Below are 21,137 nucleotides of genomic sequence, written 5' to 3'. Positions count from 1 at the left end.
AATGTGTGCATTAAGTTACTATAATAAATTAACAAAGATGGTTCTCATGTCTCTATAGACAGGGTAGAAGCCAAAACTGAAACCTTCGGCTGGGGCCACTTGTACACTTTAAGAGCATAATGCTTAAGAGACAGGGTACTTGTACACTTTAAGAGCATAATGCTTAAGAGTCAGGGTACTTGTACACTTTAAGAGCATAATGCTTAAGAGATAGGGTTTAGTTATTGACTCCACTACTTATTAGTCACTGCAGACTTGAGCCAGTTATTTTGCCTCTCTGAGCTCCAGGTTCCTGACTACAAAATGCAAATAATGATCCCCCTCCAAGGGAGCAATTATGGTAGGTTACCATGGGGATTACAAAGATAAAGTCCAGCTCTTATCATGGTTCTGTGGCATCTATATATATAAAGAGCCAGGGTCTGTAACATCTACAACAATGACCGAAGGATTGACCTAACGCCCTAGGGGTGGGCAAACTTTTTGACTCAAGGGCCACAATGGGTTCTTAAACTGGACCAGAGGGCCGGAACAAAAGCATGGATGGAGTGTTTGTGTGAACTAATATAAATTCAAAGTAAAGGAAGGGGGGGGGGGAAGAGCAAGAGAACCGGATAGAACAGCCGGATCCGGATCCGGCCCGCAGGCCGTGGTTGGCCAAGGCTGCCTAGGCTGTGTTGCCTAGGCTGTGCGTGCAGCAGGCTCTGGTGGGTGGGGACTTGTGGCAGTGGGGTTGGGGCCGGGGGAGGCGGGGCCTGCACTCACACTCACTCACAACCGAACACAGGCACTGACACACACAGTGCCCACCAGCTCACAGCCTTTTCTCCCTTTCTTTTCCTCCCTCCCAGCTCACTCTCAGAGCCTCTCTCAGAATGAGGCCCCATGGCGGGCAAGGGTGGAGCTGCCCCCACTGGCCCCGCCCCCTCCCAGCCAGGAAAGGGAGAGAGGGAGGCAGGAAGGCCTGGAGGACTGCTGAGAAAAACAAAGAGAGACAGAGACTGAAAGAGACTGGCATGGAGAGATAGAAACAAAATAACAATATTAAAATAATTGTTTTAGTCACTAAATTAAAAATTGTATGGAGTTCATTTGAATTTTACTTTAACTTTTTACTTTAATTTGCAAATGATTAGCCAGTTTTTCTTTTAAATGGTAGCTAGAAAAAAACAATAATTTAAAACATTAGTCAGTTGTAGTCAGATTTTAAATTCATCAAAATATTTAAGACATGATTTTCATAGGTACAGTCAAAAACACTCAAAATCTTTGCCAGATTTTTAAAGCTAGTGTTAGTATTGATTGCTAAGACAATTATAACAAGGTAAAAACTAATAAATACATTCAAACATCAGATAGAAACACTTTAGATTTTGCCTAAAATTATTTTATGATTTACTCTGTTTATTCACCTTACTCTAAAAGACCTGACATTATTTATTCTTTCTGCCTCTTGTTTTCTGGTTTCTGATTTGCTTAGGATCCACGCCTGATAACTCCCTTGGCTTTTGCTTTAACATCAGATAATAGAGAACAAGTCCAGTCTGGATTGGGAATATTATTGGAAGCTGCTCCACTGCCAGATTTTCCTGCTTTAGTGTGAGTTGTAATCATTTGCAGTATATCTCTTGTAGTGCGGGACTATCCTGCTGTGTTTCTTTAATAGGCCTCAGTATAGCCAGGTTAGAAAATTAGTGAACTGAAGACTTCATTGTAACAGTAATTTTCAAGTAATTAAAATTTGATTCCAACTGAAAAGACCAGGTATATGTATACTCAGGGAATAGCTAAATCCAGATGGTTAAATATGTTATGCACCGCCTGTGTCTCTCTGTCTCTCACCACTTCTTTTTAATGTAGTAGACTCTGGACTAAGCTTACATCCTACCAGTTTAGTTCCTCCCTACAAAAAGCTTTTCCTTCTCAACTATTTAAGTAAGTCTAAGCATTACTGTCATTGACCAGATCCGGGTCATTTGCCAAGGAGATGACCTTGGTAAATGCCAAGGGTTTAGATATGAGAACTAAATGAACTGGAGGTTGGGAGTTAGGGAATGTGGGAGGTTGGAGGTAGGGGGAGAGAGGATTCCCAAAGAAAAGTTCTGTGCTTTTATCAGAAAGTGGAATAGATAATGTCCAGGCAAAATTATCCACTATACTCATTAATTTCAAACATTAAGAGAATATTTGCAATTAGATATGAAAAACAAACAAAATGTCTAGTAGGGTTATACTTTAAAAAAGTTGAAGTGCTTTGTATAAATGTATTTGCAAAAGTAGTTTGAATAAACTGAAGCAGTGGTAAGTAGGTAAGACATTTGTACATTCGAGATGTCAGCAAACTAACCAGCCGACAGGAGCCTGTTTTTGTAAATAAAGTGTTACTGGGATAGGGCCATATCAACTCATTTTCATACTGTCTTTATTGTCTGTCTATATTCATGATATGATGTCAGGGTTAGGAAGTTCTAACAGAGACTATATAGATGAGTGAGGAACCTTTATTCTCCCAAGGGCCATTTGATTTTTATAACATCATTTTAGGGACATACAAAATTATCAACATAAAATTAGCCTACTACATTTAATTAACTCACCCCTAATGCCTTTGCAGACCTTATATGGCCTGTAGGCCAGACGTTTCCCACTCCTGGATAGACCCTCAAACCTAAAATACTTACTGCCTTGTCCTTTAAGAAAAAGTTTGCTAACCTCTGCTATTTCTATTAACTGACTTAGCAAACTCGTTTTTCAGAAGTAATTTAAATAGTCATATATTCAGAGAGAAAGAACTACAGAAAACAAAACCTAGAGATCACTTAATCAAAATTCCCTCTTTTTTTTTTAATCCTCACCCAAGGAATGAAGATATTTTTTCCATTGATTTTTAGAAAGAGTGGAAGGGATGGGGAAGGAGGAGAGAGAGAGAGAGAGAGAGAGAGGGAGAGAGAGAAACATTGATGTATTAGAGATACACCTATTGGTTACTTCCCGCTCTTGCCCTGACCAGGGCCAGGTATTGAACCTGCAATCCTTCTGTCCACGAGCCAACGCTCTAACCATTCAGCAACCAGCCATGGCAAAAGTCCCTTAACTAAAATTATATATATATATAATCTATATATATATATATATATATATATATATATATATATATATATATATATTTCAGGGAGAGAAAGAGAGAGATGCATCAATGATGAGAGAGTTATCCATCTGCTGCCTCCTGCATGCCCCCTACTGGGGATAGAGTCTGCAACCTGGGCTTCTGACTTGACTTCCTAGTTCATAGGTCGACCCTTAATCTCTGAACGACACTGGCCAGGCTCCCTTCATTTTATAATATTTTTTAAGAAACAAATGGACAAATAGGGAGCTTCTCAAGTCACAAGATAGAAATGGTGGTAGCCTGCTTGCTTCAGCTGTGGTAATCTGACATGAAGCAAAACCCCCACACTTCAGAATGGAAAGTTTCAGCATCACTTAAAGTGGGAGTTCATCTTTTGTATCTGTATGTGTTGCCTTTCCACCATTTCACTGTCTTGGTTGTCCTTGTCTTACTTGTGCTGTATAACTTTCTCTTTGGAAACTATTTCAGGTGTGCATTTATATCTATTTATACCTTTGTTTACATTGCCTTAGCAGTTTAATAAGGTGAAATTATATGATGGATGGATGGGTGGGTGGGTGTGTAGGTAGGGTTTTTTGGTGTGTGTTAATTTTATTTAAATATTTAACAAACATCCGTTAAGGGCCAACTATGTGCCAGGTTCTCTCCTATGTATTTTGGACATTGCAGTGAATTAGACAGCAGGCCTTCTGTCATGATGTTTACATTCTAGTTGGGAGACAAGTAAGTTTTATAATGTGCAGATCATTATGAGTAGAGGGACCTTTCTGAGGAAGGGAATTTAAAATGAGACCTGATGATAAGGAGGAACCAACACTGTGCAGATCCGGTGGGACAAGTGTTCTACATAAAGCAGCAGCTTGCAAAGGCTCTGAGACAGGAATAAGACAGGATAAATAGAAGGGGTGGAATGGAAGTCAAGTTTGTGAGAACATATACTGAGGGAGAAAGGGAAAGGGTGAAGACCATAGGTAAAGGCCAGGTGATGTTACCATACCAATGGTAGCGATGTTCTCACCACAATCAGTAATGTTGTACTTAATTTTTACAAATAAATTCACATTCACCAACTAGTTCTAGTGCCCCTAAACCAGACATAGCAAATTTAGATATTTCCAAAAATCCCACTTCATCATAGATTCCAAGATTATTTCAAAAATTATTCTTTTTGATTCTCATTCAGACTTGGAGAAAGTATAGCAGCAAACAATGCCTATAGACAACAGGAAACAGAACATATACCCAGAAGAATGCCTTTGCAATCATTAAACCACAGTTTTCCAACATCAGTAAAATGTTCACCTCCTCCAGTTTTGAAAGATAAAATTCCTGGATTGAACATTGAGGACTTAATAGAGAAACTTCAGTCTGGAGTGGTGGTGAGTGATAAACAGCATTATAAATGGGATTCTGCTTGCTACATATCAATGAATATCAGCCCTGATTATAACAAATTTAGATGTAGATTTGATTGATGAAACTGTTTAATATAAAGTATCAATATTCTGGAAATTTTGGAAATAAGAAAAAAATCAGCCATAAAAATTCTATATTTTAACACAGCTGTCATATATCCCTACTGTTTTCCAGCCAGCCCACCCTTCCCACATCCTCAGATTAAGTAATATGTTTTAAATTCCCAGGTTAGTGAAATGTTTGTGAATGGCCTGATGTGACAGTCTTTTTTTTTTTTTTTACTTGTTGCTTATTAAGTTTTAATGATTCTGTTTTTTAGTAGGCTTTTTTTTTTATTTTGTCAGATGTTAAAATTTTCTGATTTTTGACTCAATTGTATTAAAATTTAGGTAAAGGATCAGATTAATGATGTGAGACTATCTGACATAATAGATGTATATGAAATGAAACTGTCTACATTAGCTGTGAGTACAATCTTATTTTAACTACGTGTAACAATTAAGCTTTAATGGATGTATTCCAGTAAATGATGAAGATTAATGCAATTTATTTTTATAGTCCAAAGACAGCAGGCTACAAGATCTCTTGGAAGCAAAAGCTCTAGCCCTTGCACAGGCTGATAGACTGATTGCTCAATATCGCTGCCAAAGAACTCAAGCTGAGACAGAGGTGTGTATAATATAAAGACTCATCTGATGAGTAGAAAAAGAAATGAAGTAAAACATGTACAAAATATTAGTTATATCTTTGTTGCTCTGGTTGAAATAAATTGTCCTCAGCATTTCACATAACTGCTCCCTCTGTCTTGAAACCCTTTTACCTTTAATTTTGATTACATCAGTATCTTCTGATTTTCTTTCTAATTAATGGATGTATTTTTTTAAAATCCTCACCCAAAGTTATTTTTGCCATTGCTCTTTAGAGAGAATGGGAGAAAGAGAAAGAGAGAGGAAGAGGAAGAGGAAGAGAGAGAGAGAGAGAGAGAGAAAGAAAACATCAATGTGTGAGAGACATCTTGATGGGTTGCCTCCTGCACATGTGGCCAACCAGGAGCCGGGATCAAACCTGCAGCCCAGGTACATACCCTCAACTTGGAATCGAACCTACAGCCCTTCAGTGTGAGGACCAATACTCTAACCCAGGGGTCCTCAAACTATGGCCTGCAGGCCACATGCGGCCCGCCCAGGACATTTATCCGGCCCGCCAGGTGCCACTGCCTGTCCTGCTTAGCCGACTCGTCCCAGGCCCGCAGTGCACATAGGAATTTGTTCATAGTTTTTTTTAAAAACTATAGCCCGGCCCTCCAACGGTGTGAGGGACAGTGAACTGGCATCCTGTTTAAAAAGTTTGAGGACCCCCTGCTCTAACCACTGAGCAATATAGGCCTAGGCTGCATATTTCTTTTTTATTACTACTTTTTAATTACCGTTGACATACAATATTAGTTTTAAACATACAACATAGTGATTAGACATTTATACCCTACAAGATGGGTAACCTGATAAGTTCAGTACCCATCTAATACCATACATAGTTATTATATTATTAACTACTAGAGGCCCGGTGCATGAAATTCGTGTACTCAGAGGGGTCCGTTAGCCCAGCCTATGCCCTCTCGCAGTCCAAGAGCCTTTGGGGGATGTCCGACTGTCGTGGAGGTGGGAGAGGCTCCTCCCACCACCACTTCGCTCGCCAGCCATGAGCCCAGCTTCTGGCACACTGATCACCAGGGGGCAGCTCCTGCACTGAGTGTCTGCCCCCTGGTGGTCATTGCGCGTCATAGCGACTGGTCGTTCTGCCATTCAGTCACTTTGTATATTAGCCTTTTATTATATAGGATATTACCTATTTTGTACTTTATATCCCTGTGACTATTTTTATAGCCACCAATTTCTACTTAATTCCTTCAACTCCCCTCCCATATGACAACCATTGGTTTGTTCTCTGTATTTTTGAATTTGCTTCTGTTTTGTTTATTTTGTTTTTTCTATATCCTTTATAAGACCCTAAATGTTGAGTTTTCCCAGGATTATTCTAAGCCCTTCGCCCTCCTTTTTTAATTTAGGTGTAGTTGGCATACAATGTTATTTTATTTCAGGTGTACAATACAGTGATTAAATATTTATAAACCTTATGATGTGATCACTACACTAAATCTAGTAACCATCTGTCACCATGCAAAGTAACACAAATCAAAACCAGAATGAGATACATCAATAAGTCAGCAAATGACAAGTGTTATCAAGGATGAAGAAAGGGAACACTCATGTACTGTCGGCAGGCGTGTAAATTGGTGCAGCCACTATCAAAAACAGTTTGGAGCCCTGGCCAGTGTGGCTCATTTGGTTAATAGTATCATCCGTATACCTAAAGGTTGTGTGTTTGATTGCCAGTCAGGGCACATACCTAGGTTGCGGGTTCAATCCCCGATTGGGACACGGAATCAATGTCTCTCTCTCTCTCCTTTCCTCTCTCTAAAATCAATAAAAAACATATCTTCGGGTGAGGATAAACAAACATACAATATGGAAATTCTTCAAAAACCTGAAAAAAGAACAACCATATGACTCAGCAATTCTACTTCTTGATATTTTCCTTTTCCTCTTTTTAGGTGGTCCATGGTTTCAACCTATACCAGAATGCCTATGCCCTCAAATGTATATGTAGTGTCCTTTTTCCTACATACTAAATGCCTCCTTGTATTAGCTCCATTTAAATATATATCAAATACTGCAAACTCAGCATAACCAATACTGAATCATCACTCTCCCTTTTTAAAATGTGTTCTTTTGCTCTGGCCAGGTGGCTCAGTCAGTCAGAGCATTGTCCTATATACCAAAAGTTTATAGGTTTGATTCCCAGTTAGGGCACATCCCTGGTCAAGGTGCTATGGGAGGCAATTGGTCGATGTTTCTCTCTGACATAGATATTTCTCTCTCTCTAAAAATGAATTTCTTACATATTAATTTATCCAGTATTCTTACAGTTTTGCAAACAAGAAAAATGGAAATCGCAATTTACCTTCTGCAATTAGTCATTTACCACATCCAGTTGATATTACCTAAATATTACTTTTTTCTGTCTTTTGTCTGTTCTTCCCACTATTTGCTACAGGTCAAAACCTTTTTATTTTTCATATGAATCACAACAGAGTGTCTAATTAGGCTTCCTACCTTCAGTCTACTGCCCTCTTTTCAGCCATCCACTACTTACAGCAGAATTCATCTTCCTTTTATATTTGGTTCTACCATCTATTCTTTCCTCACAGTGATCCCTGAGGGTATAATCTGATTCCATTACTCCCATGTTGAACATACTATAGTGCAAGCATGTCAAACCCAAAAGCTAACATGGGCCAAATAAACAAGATTTAAGTTTATGTGGGCCACAAAAAAACAAAAGCTTCAATTTTCATAGAAACGTAGGTTTATTTCGATAGAGACATGCTGAATACAAAGGGCTGAAGTAAACGAGTAACCGTCAACATAAAATAATAGAACATTTTAATAATAATTATATTTTTTTCTTGAACATTAACTTACCAAACACTGAATAACTGTACAAATTAATAAGCATAACACAAATAAACCCATTTTTCTTGTTCTCTGAAAGCAAAATATTTCTTGTTGCACACACCAAACAAGTCAGTACAAGATTAATGATGTGGCAATCAGCTGCTGAAATATTCACTGCTAGTATTAGTGGAGAAATATACCTGCGTATAAAGCACATAAGGGAAATGAATGCAACACGATTATAGTAATCAGTATTTAGCGGATGTTGTAGTTCGTTATTAATAATTCTGTATAACAGGATATTGTAAAAATTAAGTTATGAAATTTTTATTAAGATGTTTCGTACATACCGTTATATTGGTTGGGCCCCAAAAATATTTGTTGTGGGCCGTGAGTTTGACATGCTTGCTTTAGTGGCTTACCTTTGGCTCAGAGAGCATTAAATCCCTTAGTTTGGCATGTTAGGATTCTAACCACTTCTCACTGCACACCTTGCATTTCTGCATTCTCTGCAGTCAGCCATATTAGATTACTTTGCTGTTTCTGGAGCTTTGACAGTCTTAGGTTTCCCTGACTTTGCACTTGCTCTTCCATGTCTAGAACACCATTTCCTCTCTAACTCTTAGTAATCCTTCAGATTTTAGTTTAAATATCTCCATATCCCAGGAAGCTACTCTGGTCTTCTCCTTCCCACACATGTTTAGTGATCCTTCCTTTATACATCTACCCTGTGCTTCCCTCTTTATAGCAGTTCTCACACTATGTGAAAATTGTATGACCTCATCCCTACCCTTGATGTCAGAGACTTTCTGTATCTAACAGGCCCTAGCACAGTATTTTGCACTTAATAGGTACTGAGGAAGTTTGGCATTGTGCTGTGTATGTATATGTAAATAATGAATACATTATGGGTGAGAACTTAGTGCAGTAATATGAAAATCCCAGTAGATAGAAATGGAATCTAGATAATGTAATATCACTTGTAATAAATTATAATAAAGTCTTTGATTTTTGAAAGAGGCATTAAAATCAGTGTCAAGTACCCCTTTCAAATCTTTTCCAAGTAAAAGTATTCTAAAAAATATAAATAAATATAACCATATTTTTTATTATTTATCACTAGAGGCCCGGTGCACGATATTCGTGCACTGGGGGTGGGGATCCCTCCGCCCGGCCTGTACCCTCTCACAGTCCGGAACCCCTTGCTCCTTACCACCTGCCTGCTTGCTGCTCCTTACTGCTTGGCTCGCTGCTCCTTAGTGCTGCTGTGGAGGTTCCTGCCACCTCCGCTGCACTCGCCAGCCGTGAGCCCGGCCTCTGGCTGAGCGGCGCTCCCCCTGTGGGAGCGCACTGGCCACCAGGGGACAGCTCTTACATTGAGCATCTGCCCCCTGGTGGTCAGTTCATAGCAACCAGTCATTCCACCATTCAGTTGATTTGCATATTAGGGTTTTATTATATAGGATAGGATATTGAATGTGAACTGTAAATGAAAAATAAAATTTTAAAAAGAACCAAATAAAATTTTAGATCTGAAAATTTTTTAATATATATATTTTTAATTCTCACCTGAGGATGTTTTTGAAATTGATTTTTAGAGAGAGAAACATCCATGTGACAGAGAAATACCAGTAGGCTGTGTCTGTACCTGCTGACCCAGCAGGATCTAACCTAAACCTAAGTATGTGCCCTAACCTAGAATCCAACAGGAAATCCTTTGGTGTACAGGTTGAGACTCCAATTAGTTGAGCCACCTGACCAGGGAAGATCTGAAAAAAATTTTTTAAATGTATCTCCAGGCCCTGGTTGGTTTGGATCAGTAGTTAGACTGTCCTCCCGTGCACCAAAGGGTCATGGGTTCAATTCCAGGTGAGGGCACATACACAGGTTGTGGGTTCCATCCCTGTAGAATTGCTTGGGCAACTGATAATGTTTCTCTTTCTCTTTCCCTCTCCCTTCCTCTTTCTCTAGAATCAATGAAGAGAACATATTCTTAGAGGAGGACTTAAAAAGAAAAAAAAATGCTGGTTTGGTTCAGTGGATAGTGCTTCTGCAGGTGGACTGAAGGCTACCGGGTTGGATTCCGATCTAGGGCTCATACCTGGGTTGCAGGCTTAATCCAGGGCCCTGGTCGGGAATTCAGCAAGAGGCAACCAATTGATGTCTCTCACATTAGTTTCTGTCTTTCTCCTTCCCTTCCACTCTATTAAAAAAAAAAAAAATGCAAAATGTCCTCAGGTGAGGATTAACCAAAACAAAGAAGCACTCATTCCCAGTGTGATTATTGAAGGAGCATATGAAGTATTTGTTGAATGAATGGGAAGGGATGGGACTTCGCTTTCTAACTGTTTTAGCAACTCTGCAAGCCAGAGGGTTTATTTATTTATTTTTTAATATATTTTATTGCTTTTTACAGAGAGGAAGGGAGAGGAATAGAGAGTTAGAAACATTGATCAGCTGCCTCCTACACACCCTCCACTGGGGATGTGCCTGCAACCAAGGTACATGCCCTTGACCGGAATTAAACCAGGGACCCCTCAGTCCACAGGCTGACGTTCTTTCCACTGAGAAAAACCGGTTAGGGCCAGACAGTTTATTTTTTATTTTAATTTTTATTGATTGATTATTTTAGAGAGAGGAAGGGAGCAAGAGAAACACCAGTGTGTTGTTCCACTTATTATGCTCTCTTTGGTTGCTTCTTGTCTGTGCCCTGACCAGGGATCCAACCTGCAACCTTGCTGTATCAGGAGGAGGTTCTAACCCACTGCACTGTGGGCCCCTCAACAAAACTCCTCTGGCATGCCCTGGCCCCTTCTGTGGGCCGGAGCTCCTCTGCCACAGCAAAGGTTTGGGTTCCATTCTGTCAGGGCACCTACTTAGGTTTCGGGTTTGATCCCTGGTCCGGGCTGACTGCTGCTCAGGAAGTGACCGAGGACTGTTGAGGTCTGTGTGCACTAGTCATTCAGCGCAGAGCTGGGGTTCCATTGCTTACATAGGTGACTCACATCCCTGCTATCCCCGCTCCTCCATCAAGGGCGACTTCAACTGTGGCAGCTGGATGGCCTCCAGGTAGGTCGCCCTCTCTGTGGCTCGCCAGGCCTGGCTGCGGTGCAGTTGCCCCCCGAGGCAGGTTTCTGGGTTCCCAAGGAGAGCGCCCTCTGCGCTGGACTCCCAGGGAGAGTGGGGTCCCGGAGGGAAAGCACTTCGCTCTGCCTCCCTTCGGGACTTCCGGGCCGGAGGGGCGCGCCTGTCCTGCTCAGGGCTCGGAGAGGAGAGCCACTGCAGGGAGTCCTCCTAGCTGGGTGTGAGAAACGAAACTGGAGCCCTTCCTCCTGGAACCCTGTCATCTATGGGCATGTAAACACATTTTATTTTATTTGATGTAGCCTCACATGCCTGGCCTCCTGCAGCACGCAGCCATACCTACCCACTCTTGCCGGATGTTACCCATGAGGGCGTTCCAGCAAATTAGCATATTCCTCTCTTATTATATAGGATGGATTTATTTTTCTTGACTGATGATGGTATATTGAATTTTTCATAAATTCCAATAAAGAAAATTAGTGATATTAAAATCATTTTTTTCTCTCCTCATAGCACATTCTTATATCCTGTCTGTTGCATGTGACTTGAATTTATTGGAAAATTTAGTGTTTTTCTTATTTTACTGAAAAGGCTTTTAGCAAAATTAACACTAAATAATTGGGTATTACTGCTTTACAGACTCTGTCCTGAAAGCAGAGAATGGCTTAGGTTTTTATTTGTCACTTCAAAATAAGTAGTATTTTTTTGGACCAAAGAAGCGGGAAAGTATACTTCTTATTCTAGTTACTTTTCTGCTTTAATGTTCTTTTTTATTTAATTTTTTTGTTACAGTTACTTTCACAATGAATCTAGGTTGTGACACTGATTGTGCTAACTTAATTTTAAATGTTTGCTTAAGCATCTGTAACATGGTTAAGATCATTTTCTCAATTCTTGCCCAAAGTGCAAAAACTGAGCTGTGCAAACTTTGTGATTTACTGTTGACAACTAGCCCAGGAACTATACCCTTTTCATTGAGTACTATACGTAGAGCTGCTTTCATCCTATATAATAAAAGGGTAATATGCAAATCGACAGAACGGCAGAACGACCGGTCACTATGACATGCATTGACCATCAGGGGGCAGATGCTCAATGCAGGAGCTGCCCCCTGGTGGTCAGTGTGCTCCCACGGGGAGCACTGCTCAGCCATAAGCCAGGCTGGCGAGTGCAGCGGTCCGTCTCCGTGGCAGGGCTAAGGATGTCCGACTGCGGCTTAGGCCCGCTTCCCATGGGTAGCGGGTCTAAGCTGCAGTTGGACATCCCCTGAGGGCTCCCAGACTGTGAAAGGGTGCAGGCCGGGCTGAGGGACTCCCCTCTCCCCCTGAGTGCACGAATGTCTTGCACCAGGCCTCTAGTGTAATTATAATTGTGTTCATTTTCATGAATCTGGTCATACCAAGATTATTTTGTCAGAATTATCTATTAAATAAAAAACTATGGTTGTGTCAGATTTGTTAAAAGTAATTAAATAAAAAGTATATATGACTAATCTTTATATAACCCAATAGATGCTAGCCTATTAGATATTTGGTAAATCTTTTAAATTGTAAAAACAGCATGTTTAAATAATGATAGTGGAAAAGTCTCTATTTCATTTTCTTGAAGGCACGGACACTTGCTGGTATGTTGAGAGAAGTTGAAAGAAAAAATGAAGAACTTGGTGCATTGCTGAAGTCACAGCAGGCTGAATCAGAAAGAGCCCAGAGTGACATAGAGCATCTCTTTCAACATAATAGGAAGTTACAGTCTGTGGCTGAAGAACATGAAATACTGACAAAATCCTACATGGAACTTCTTCAGAGGTGAGTTTATAAATGTTTCTGTTTAAGATTAAAATCTATAATGAACACATAGCACTTCTTTCCTGTGGTCCTAAAATCTGTTTCTAAACATTTATATCCTATATAATAAAAGCCTAATATGCTAAATGTCCGGTCATGTGACTGATTGTTCAAACAATCCAAGCTTAATATGCTAATGATAGGCTAAGGCCACTCAACCGCATATTATGACGTTCATTGACCATCGGGGCAGACAGTCGACCAGTCGCTATGATGTGCGCTGACCACCAAGGGGCAGACGCTCCGACTGGTAGGTTAGCTTGCTGCTGGGGTCTGGCTGATCAGAACTGAGCGAGATGGGCCAGACATGCCCTGGAGCCCTCCTGCGGTTTCTCCCCGGCCCCGATTGTGCACCGGTGGGGTCCCTCGGCCTGGCCTGTGCCCTCCTGCAATCCGGGACCCCTTGGGGGATGTCAGAGAGCCGGTTTCAGCCTGATCCCATAGGCCAGTGGTCGGCAAACTGCGGCTCACAAGCCACATGCGGCTCGCGAGCCGCGGTTTGCTGCTCTGTTGACTAATGAGTTTTCTGACCACTGGGATAGGGGCTTAATCACAAGCAACAATAACAGCCTGTAATTATTGGAATCGAGAGTCTAGGTTAGTGGTCAGCAAACTCATTAGTCAACAGAGCGGCAAACCGCAGGCTCGTGAGCCACATGTGGCTCGCGAGCCGCAGTTTGCCGACCACTGCCATAGGCCACTTCCCTTGGGAGGGCGCCAGACGCAGGGCTCACTGCTGGAGAGTGCTGCTACGGCAGCGCGAGCTTCTCCCAATTGGGACTGATTGGGCGTAAGCCCACAGCAGGTGCAGTGGGGCCGGGATGAGCAGGAGCGGCAGGTGGGAGCTGCAGGCAGTGTTGGGCTGCGGGTTTCGTCCCGATCCTCACCGGCCATTCCAAGGGATCCCACCTGTGCACGAATTCGTGCACCGGGCCTCTAGTATTCTAATAATACCATAAGGTAAGTAATTAGCAAGAAACTTAGTGAACTGAAATATTGCTTAATCGTACTCAGTATTAAAGTTGGAAACAGAATACAGGTCTCTTTATTTCTTTCCAGTTGACTACTCCTTTTCATTTGTTCATCAGTCATCTGGGATGTTAGCACTGCAAGGACAAGTTTTATCTATTTTATTCACTGAGAGATCCCCAGGGCCTGGAACAGTGCTTGGTACATAGTTAGAAACTGCATAAGTAATTGTTGAATGACCTAAGTTATCACAATTTATATTAGGTTTAACCATATAAATCAGTCACTTGTACAGTGCAAAAGTGGTTGAATATTAACACTTGCATGTCATTCAGCCTAATAGAATGGAAATCTGGGTGTTCATATTTAACTGATCTGTAAATTCTTATTCAGTTTTTATCCTTGATGCCATTGAATACAGTTTACTTATATGTTACTATCTACACTAATAAAAAAGTAAGATGCAAATTGACCGTACCGTCGCAACACCCACCAGCCAATCAGCAGTGGGTATGCAAATTAACCCAACAAAGATGGTGGGTTAATTTGTATACACAGGACTGAGCGGCTGGGGGCGGGGCAGGATGCAGGCATTCCACACCGCCCCAGCCGCTCCGGGCCTCTGGGCAGCATGGGAAGGCGGAAGGGCGGCTCTGGGCCAGAGAGAAAAGGCGGCTCCGGCCAGAGCAAAGGCAGTGCTGGCAGCCAGGGTAAGGAAGGCCCATTCTTGCACGAATCTTCGTGCATCGGGCATCTAGTATCTGTAAAATATATTCTTAAAGGTGAGTTGCTGGCTTTAAAGGGTATGTGTTTTTATATTTTTGATATATTACCAAGTGTCCCTCTAAGAATGCTATACCAATTTATACACCCACTAACAAACTATAAGATAAATTGTTTTTCCCTCCCTTGTAAAGCTTTTTTGTCTATTAGTCTTAAATCAGTCTTAAATCTTTTGAATTATAAGGAAGACCAAGAACACTATGTGTTTTCTACTAAACAAAAAAAATAAAAATACTGTGGTTAACTTGTTCCTTGTTTTACTATATGTTTCAAGATTGGTTGAAATTTGAAAATTTTCTAGTGTTCTATGTTGTTAATCTATAATAAAAGCATAATATGCTAATTAGATCGGACGTCCTTCTGGATGACCTTCTGGACGAAGCTGGGGCTGCAAGGGAAGCCCGGGTCCCAGGTGCCTGCCAGCGGCCGGAGGAAAGCCCGGGTGCCTGCCAGCAACCTGAGGAAGGAAGGCCTACTCTTGCACAAATTTCGTGCATTGGGCCTCTAGAAAAGAGATAAAGAAAATGGTTAACTTTGTCAAGGTCCACCAATAAAAATGAAGAGTGGAAATGTATAACATCTGGAAAATGTGTGATGACAAGGTGACTTCTAAACAAAATATTTTCCCCCAATTACAGCTTTTTCCAAAGTCTGATTTAGGCACTGATAAAGTGAACTATTAGTGTTAAGTCAAGTATAAGAGAAAGTAAGCAAGTGATCCATGAGAAATAGTGATTTCTGGGACTTGCTGATATTCCAAATAGTGATTGAGGAGCCAAGAGGTAAAACTCCTGCCTTGAGGGGTCTGGTGGGTAATAAGTAAATAAACCTGGCTGAGGAAAACTCATATGTAATATTAGGGAATTAAAATTTAGATTTTTATAAACTCTGTGTAGGAGAGAGAAAACACTTCTGCTGGCCAAATTTGGTTAGTGTGTCAGTCAGTTTGTTTTTCTTAGTACTTAAAGTGAAAAGGACATTTTGTGTTTAAGTTAGCCTGAAAGAAAAGACCAGTATTTATTTGAGATCACTGATTCAGACAGAAACCCAAATAGTGTTCAAATTAGGGAGTGAAGGAAAAGGGTCTTTACAAGAAAGAGAAGGAAAATAATTACATAAGGAAGGAATTTCTATAGGTGCAAATAAGCTAAGTTATTGTTTAGCTATACATGGTTGTGCTAATTCTAAAGAATATCTTTAAAGTTTGGTAGTCAGAATGTCTGCTTTCCTGTTAGCTTTGCAAACAGTTATTTGAAATACAGTGTTTGTTTGGCCCAATCCTAACATTTTTCCCAGTTCAAACCTTTCAAAGGTTTGAGGATCAAGACATGCAAGGCAATTCCTCTGGAATGGCTGCCCTAGCTCTATTTTAAAATGGCTCCACTTATGTCAGCTTTTCACACTTAAGATAGTTAAGGTGTCAAAGTATCATTTCTTTCTGTGTTTACCTTGCAGGTAAAATAAGCAGGACTATTAGATGCAGAGCTTTAAAGAGACAAGAGAAATTTAGAATCTTCAACTACTTTATTCATTAATTTGACATTTTTAATTAAATATGTAATATGCCCAACAGGCTAACAGTGATAGACGTTTACAGAAGTTGTTTCACTTTCTGGATATAACTATAAAGATAACTGTATGTATCTTATAGGAAATTATGTAATGCAGTAACATCTATAAAATAAAGCTCTATATTTATAAATATGAGGTTAATGCCCACACATTTCCATTTCACAGGAATTTTTACCACCTCAGTCAGCCAAAGCACATCTTTACTGTCTTTTACTAGAGTTAATCCAACTCTGTTTATGTCCTGCTTATTCATAACATTCCTCCTCTCACCTGTAGTGTATGGAATTTGGTTAGAAGAAAAAATAAACACTGAGTTTCTTCATTACATGTTTTCTTCCATAAAAATATCACTTATCTTATTTTCTTTTCAGGAATGAAACTACTGAAAAGAAAAATAAAGAGTTGCAGATCACATGTGATTCTCTGAAGAAACAAATTGAGACAGTGAAAAAGTTGAATGAGGCACTCAAGCAACAAAATGAAAAGTAAAATCTTTAGTTCTTCTAATTATTTTGTAATTTTCAAAGACATACAGAACATTGTTTTTGCAGATAAATTAATAGAATTTTAATTTATTTTTCATATAAAACCTATGGCAGAATTTAAGGGTAATTGCTATTCTTAGGAATTTTCTCTTAAAATACTTGAGAAAAAGAAATGATGATGATTCATTGATGATTTCTTCTATTTTTTTTATAACTTCAGAACTGTTGCCCAATTAATAGAAGTAGAAGAACAGAGAAAAGAAGTACAGAACCAACTAGTAGACAGAGAATGTAAACTAGCAAGTAAGTAGCTTTTTATGTAACAAATTGCATATATGTTAACATTTTTTGTTGGAAGATAATCAAAACATGAGGGGTTTTTATTTTGGTTTTTCATTAGTTTTTGCATCCCTCATTTTTCAAAATCTTAAATCACATCCTAAACAGCTCTCCTTTTATTTCCATAATATTTCTTGCAATTTAGTTAAGTTGATTTTTAAAACTGGAAATTACAGGAGATAACAGCAGGTGGCAGTGCTTGGTAACTTTTAGTTACTAGTTTCTTAATGATATCTCTGAAGTGATCCACAAAAAACAGTTTTGTACTAACTCACTTGTCTTAGAGCACAAACATCATCTACCTATATAATTTTTCATAGTTTTCTCTCTCCTTTTCTCTTCTAACCCTTAAGCTCTGAGGATTTTCCTTCCCCTCATTATTATATTATCTTTAGAACAGAGGAAGAGGGAAAGACGTGGAGATTTGGTATTTTTCTGTATAATGCTGGTACAGAGGAAGAGTTACTTGGTATTTTCTCTTTGTCAAATACTGTAAAACTTTTATTTCCAGCAAGGTATTTCTTTGTCTTTCTAGTTGCCTTTTTTTGTTGTTGTTCTTACGACATAATAACTACAAAAGCTTTTCAAGATAAGTCAGTATAACTGACTGTTTGTTTGTTTTAAGACTTGCAACAAAAAACAAAAGTACAAGAAGAAAAAATTAAAGTCTTACAAAAAGAAAGGGAAGATAAGGAAGAGACCATTGATACCCTTAGAAAAGAAGTAAGCAGATCGGAACATATAAGAAAAGAATTGAGCATTAAGGTAAGAACCTGTTAAGTTTTCATTTGCAGTAAAATGAAAAAGTTTTAATTTGTGAAAAAAGGTGAATTTAGACAAATTAATATTCTGTTTCTTGAGTATAGTTTTGTTTTGAAGATAGTAGGATCTCAAAGTGGCTTGACAATTGTTTATTATTATGAGAACTCTCACAATGTAAAAACGTGTATTTCCTAAAATAATCACATATATATTAAATATCTACTGTTTGCCAGCACTTACTGCTTGCTGTTAAGTGGGCAAGGAATACAGAAAAGGGTTCCCAGTTCTTTACATCACATACGGGTAGCTGTGTATAAGAACGTAGCCGCCTTTTTCTGCTTATAGAGATGGTAATAATAATAGTAGTTCACATTTGTTTAGAACATTATCATTTGCAAAGGACTCTTTGAAACATTTGTCTCAATCCTCCTCACTTTCAGAAATATATTAATATATAAGTTAATAATTATTTTCAACCTACGAATGAAACTGTGTCTTGGGTTAAGTTATAGACTCAAGGACAGTCACTTAGCTAATAATAGACTTATATATTCTGAATTTAAGTCCATTGCTGTTTCTCCATTATGATTGCTTAGTGTGGTAGCTATGAACAGTGCTTTCTGGTCCATCAATGATTAGGAAGATGACAACAAACCAGAATTAAAAGACTATTTGAACAACTAAGAGCATAAGTGACATAAGAAACATAAGATCCCATGCTACAATTACAGATTTCCTGGTTCTGCTTTAATGTGGTTATTTTAATAGTAATTCTAAATAGTAATATGTACTATTTTCTGCAAAATTTCAGTTGCTAGCATTGACTTAAAAAGACAAATTGAATGTGTCTTCCCAATTTATTTTGTATTGTTTAATGATTACTTACCTTAAAATAACCATATAATTTAGTTGACTAAAATATATATATTTATAATGTGTCATTTGAAATGGTTGTTTTACAAATGAAAAATAAGAACATCTTAAAATATCTGGAAGAGAAAAATGCAAAATTGTTTTTCTTTCTCCCCTCCCCCTCCCCAATTTCTTAGGCTTCCTCATTAGAGGTTCAAAAGTCCCAATTAGAAGGTCGTTTGGAAGAGAAAGAGTCGCAAGTAAAACTTCAGCAAGAGGAGTTGAACAAACACTCTCATATGATAGCAATGATCCACAGTTTAAGTGGTGGAAAAATAAACCCAGAAACTGTGAATCTCAGTTTATAGACATTATGTATTTATCTCCTGGTGGACATGGGGTGGAAGAGATAATTTCTGACTCCACCAAAAAAAAAAAAAAAAAATAGCACATTATTAGCTAATTAATAATTTAGTAAAGAAACTGAACTGATACATGATTTTATTTGGTCTTAAAGTTTTACTTTCTGTTTTTTACTTTTTTTGCATAGAGTTTTCTTTGATTCTTAAATTAGAATATTATTCTTAACCTCCATTATTGTCTTTTCTAAGGTTTTTCTTTTGTTGCTTCCCACTCTCTTCTGCTTGTTTAATTTAGTCTTATTTGTGATTATATAGATTTTAAAAATCAAACTTGCTTTATATAACAATCCTAAAGATTAATAAATTGAAAATGTGATTAGTAAAAAGAGAAAAGCCATGATACAGCCAGAGAACTCTTTCTCTAAAGTAACACAAGAGAAAATATCAGTGAATTTAATATAATTTTATTACTACATTTAAAGTGCACAGATAGCCTTAGCTGGTTTGGTTCAGTGGATAGAGCATCAGCCTGCAGGTTCGATTTCAGTCAAGGGTACATGCTGGGATTGTGGGCTTGATCCCCAGTAGGGGGCATGCAGGAGGCAGCCAATCAGTGATTCTCTCTCATCATTGATGTTTCTATCTCTCACTCTCCCTTACTACCTGAAATCAATAAAACATATATTTTTTAAAAATAAAGTGCACTAAGATATATGGTATAAGTTCTAAATTTGAAAAAAAATATTCAATGAATATAAAAAATAATGTATAAAAATTAGAAAGTAGCTGATGTGTAAAAATGACTGTCATTTGTCACATATAAAACTAATTAATACCTTGTAGAATTATTTATGAAATAGCTTTAGTTTTACTCTTTAAAATGTATGTTGGCCCACCCATCTCATTTCAATTAATTATGAATTTAAGATTTATGTTGTATAACTTGGATTCTATTCTTGCTACATATTCAGAATTTATTTGTTGTTAGTTCTCATGTGAATTTTAAAGCATAAGTTAAATATTCTTTGTTTCTCTTTAATACAAGGGAATTTTTCAGTACTCTTCATTTGAATCAAATGTTATAAGTAGTGTTTAAGAAGAGACTTTATATCAATATTTTGGTTGAATTTATTGATATACTTATAACTATTAATTTTACTTGTTTTTTTTCACTATTTATGTCTAACTTATGTGAACTTAATTTACTTTTCTATTTTTCAACTATACTATATCTGAATTTATGTTTAGAAATTAAACATTTTTGTAATTTGTTAATATATTAAACTAGTGTCCTAGATTCATGCACATTGAAAAGAAATTAATTAGAAGAAATATTTTAATAATGCTATTCGCGTCTTGCTAATGAAAAGAAAATAGGATTCTACCGTGTCTCCTATCTACCTACTCCAGGACTTCTGTGAGGATCAAATGAGATGAGGCACGGGAAAACACTTCACAAACATTTGGTTAAACTGTAAAATGTTTGCACCTGGCTATAAAGCAAGTTGTGTTCCTGGACTGAAGAAATACCAAGTAAGCTAGTTGCTAGAGAGAGGAAGCCAGGCATTGCTACGTCACGTCATTACCAGGCACCCACAGCCATCGTTTCTGGGCTGGGCTGGGCCGTGGGCTGCATTTTGCACCATGGGGTCTTGGCAGCGTTGGCTGCAGTTTGGTGAGGTGTCGCTCCTCTGTGGTGGCGGGGCCTGTGTCCCACTTGGGGGAAGCCAAGTGTTGGTTTGTCAGTACCAGGTCCGTGTTGCCGTTTATTTTTCAATGGCCTGTCGCTAGGAAGGGGAAGCCAGGCATTGCTATGTGATGTCATTACCCAGTGCCCACAGCCACCGTTTGTGGGCTGGGCTGGTCTGTGGGCTGCATTTTGTGCCATGGGGTCTTAGCAGTGTTGGCTGCAATTTGGTGGGGTGTTGCTCCGGGGTGGTGGCAGTGCCTGTGTCCCACTTAGGGGAAGCCAAGTGTTGCTTGTTCACGGCAGCTCCTTCATTGAGCATCTGCCCCCTGGTGGT

General features: G+C 38.9%; 1 protein-coding gene across 1 annotated transcript in view; it reads left to right on the top strand.

The window, feature by feature from the left end:
- Window positions 1–20,225, top strand: part of CIP2A (cellular inhibitor of PP2A) — a gene marked incomplete at its 5' end in the record, with an annotated part of 45,561 nt that extends 25,336 nt beyond the window's left edge. The window contains 9 exons of the mRNA XM_080654674.1: window positions 1,481–1,599; window positions 4,314–4,509; window positions 4,936–5,010; window positions 5,105–5,215; window positions 12,754–12,950; window positions 16,685–16,798; window positions 17,019–17,101; window positions 17,763–17,902; window positions 18,949–20,225. Coding sequence (XP_080510800.1) covers window positions 1,481–1,599; window positions 4,314–4,509; window positions 4,936–5,010; window positions 5,105–5,215; window positions 12,754–12,950; window positions 16,685–16,798; window positions 17,019–17,101; window positions 17,763–17,902; window positions 18,949–19,119 — 1,206 coding nt within the window. The 3' untranslated portion in view covers window positions 19,120–20,225. The remainder of the gene's footprint in view (window positions 1–1,480; window positions 1,600–4,313; window positions 4,510–4,935; window positions 5,011–5,104; window positions 5,216–12,753; window positions 12,951–16,684; window positions 16,799–17,018; window positions 17,102–17,762; window positions 17,903–18,948) is intronic.
- Window positions 20,226–21,137: the final 912 nt, after the last annotated feature.

The sequence above is a fragment of the Plecotus auritus genome (assembly GCF_963455305.1).
Source record: "Plecotus auritus genome assembly, chromosome: 2".
In the NCBI taxonomy this organism is placed as follows: Eukaryota; Metazoa; Chordata; class Mammalia; order Chiroptera; family Vespertilionidae; genus Plecotus; species Plecotus auritus.
The sequence above is the reverse complement of the archived record's forward strand: the minus strand, read 5'-3'. Positions and strand labels throughout refer to the sequence as shown.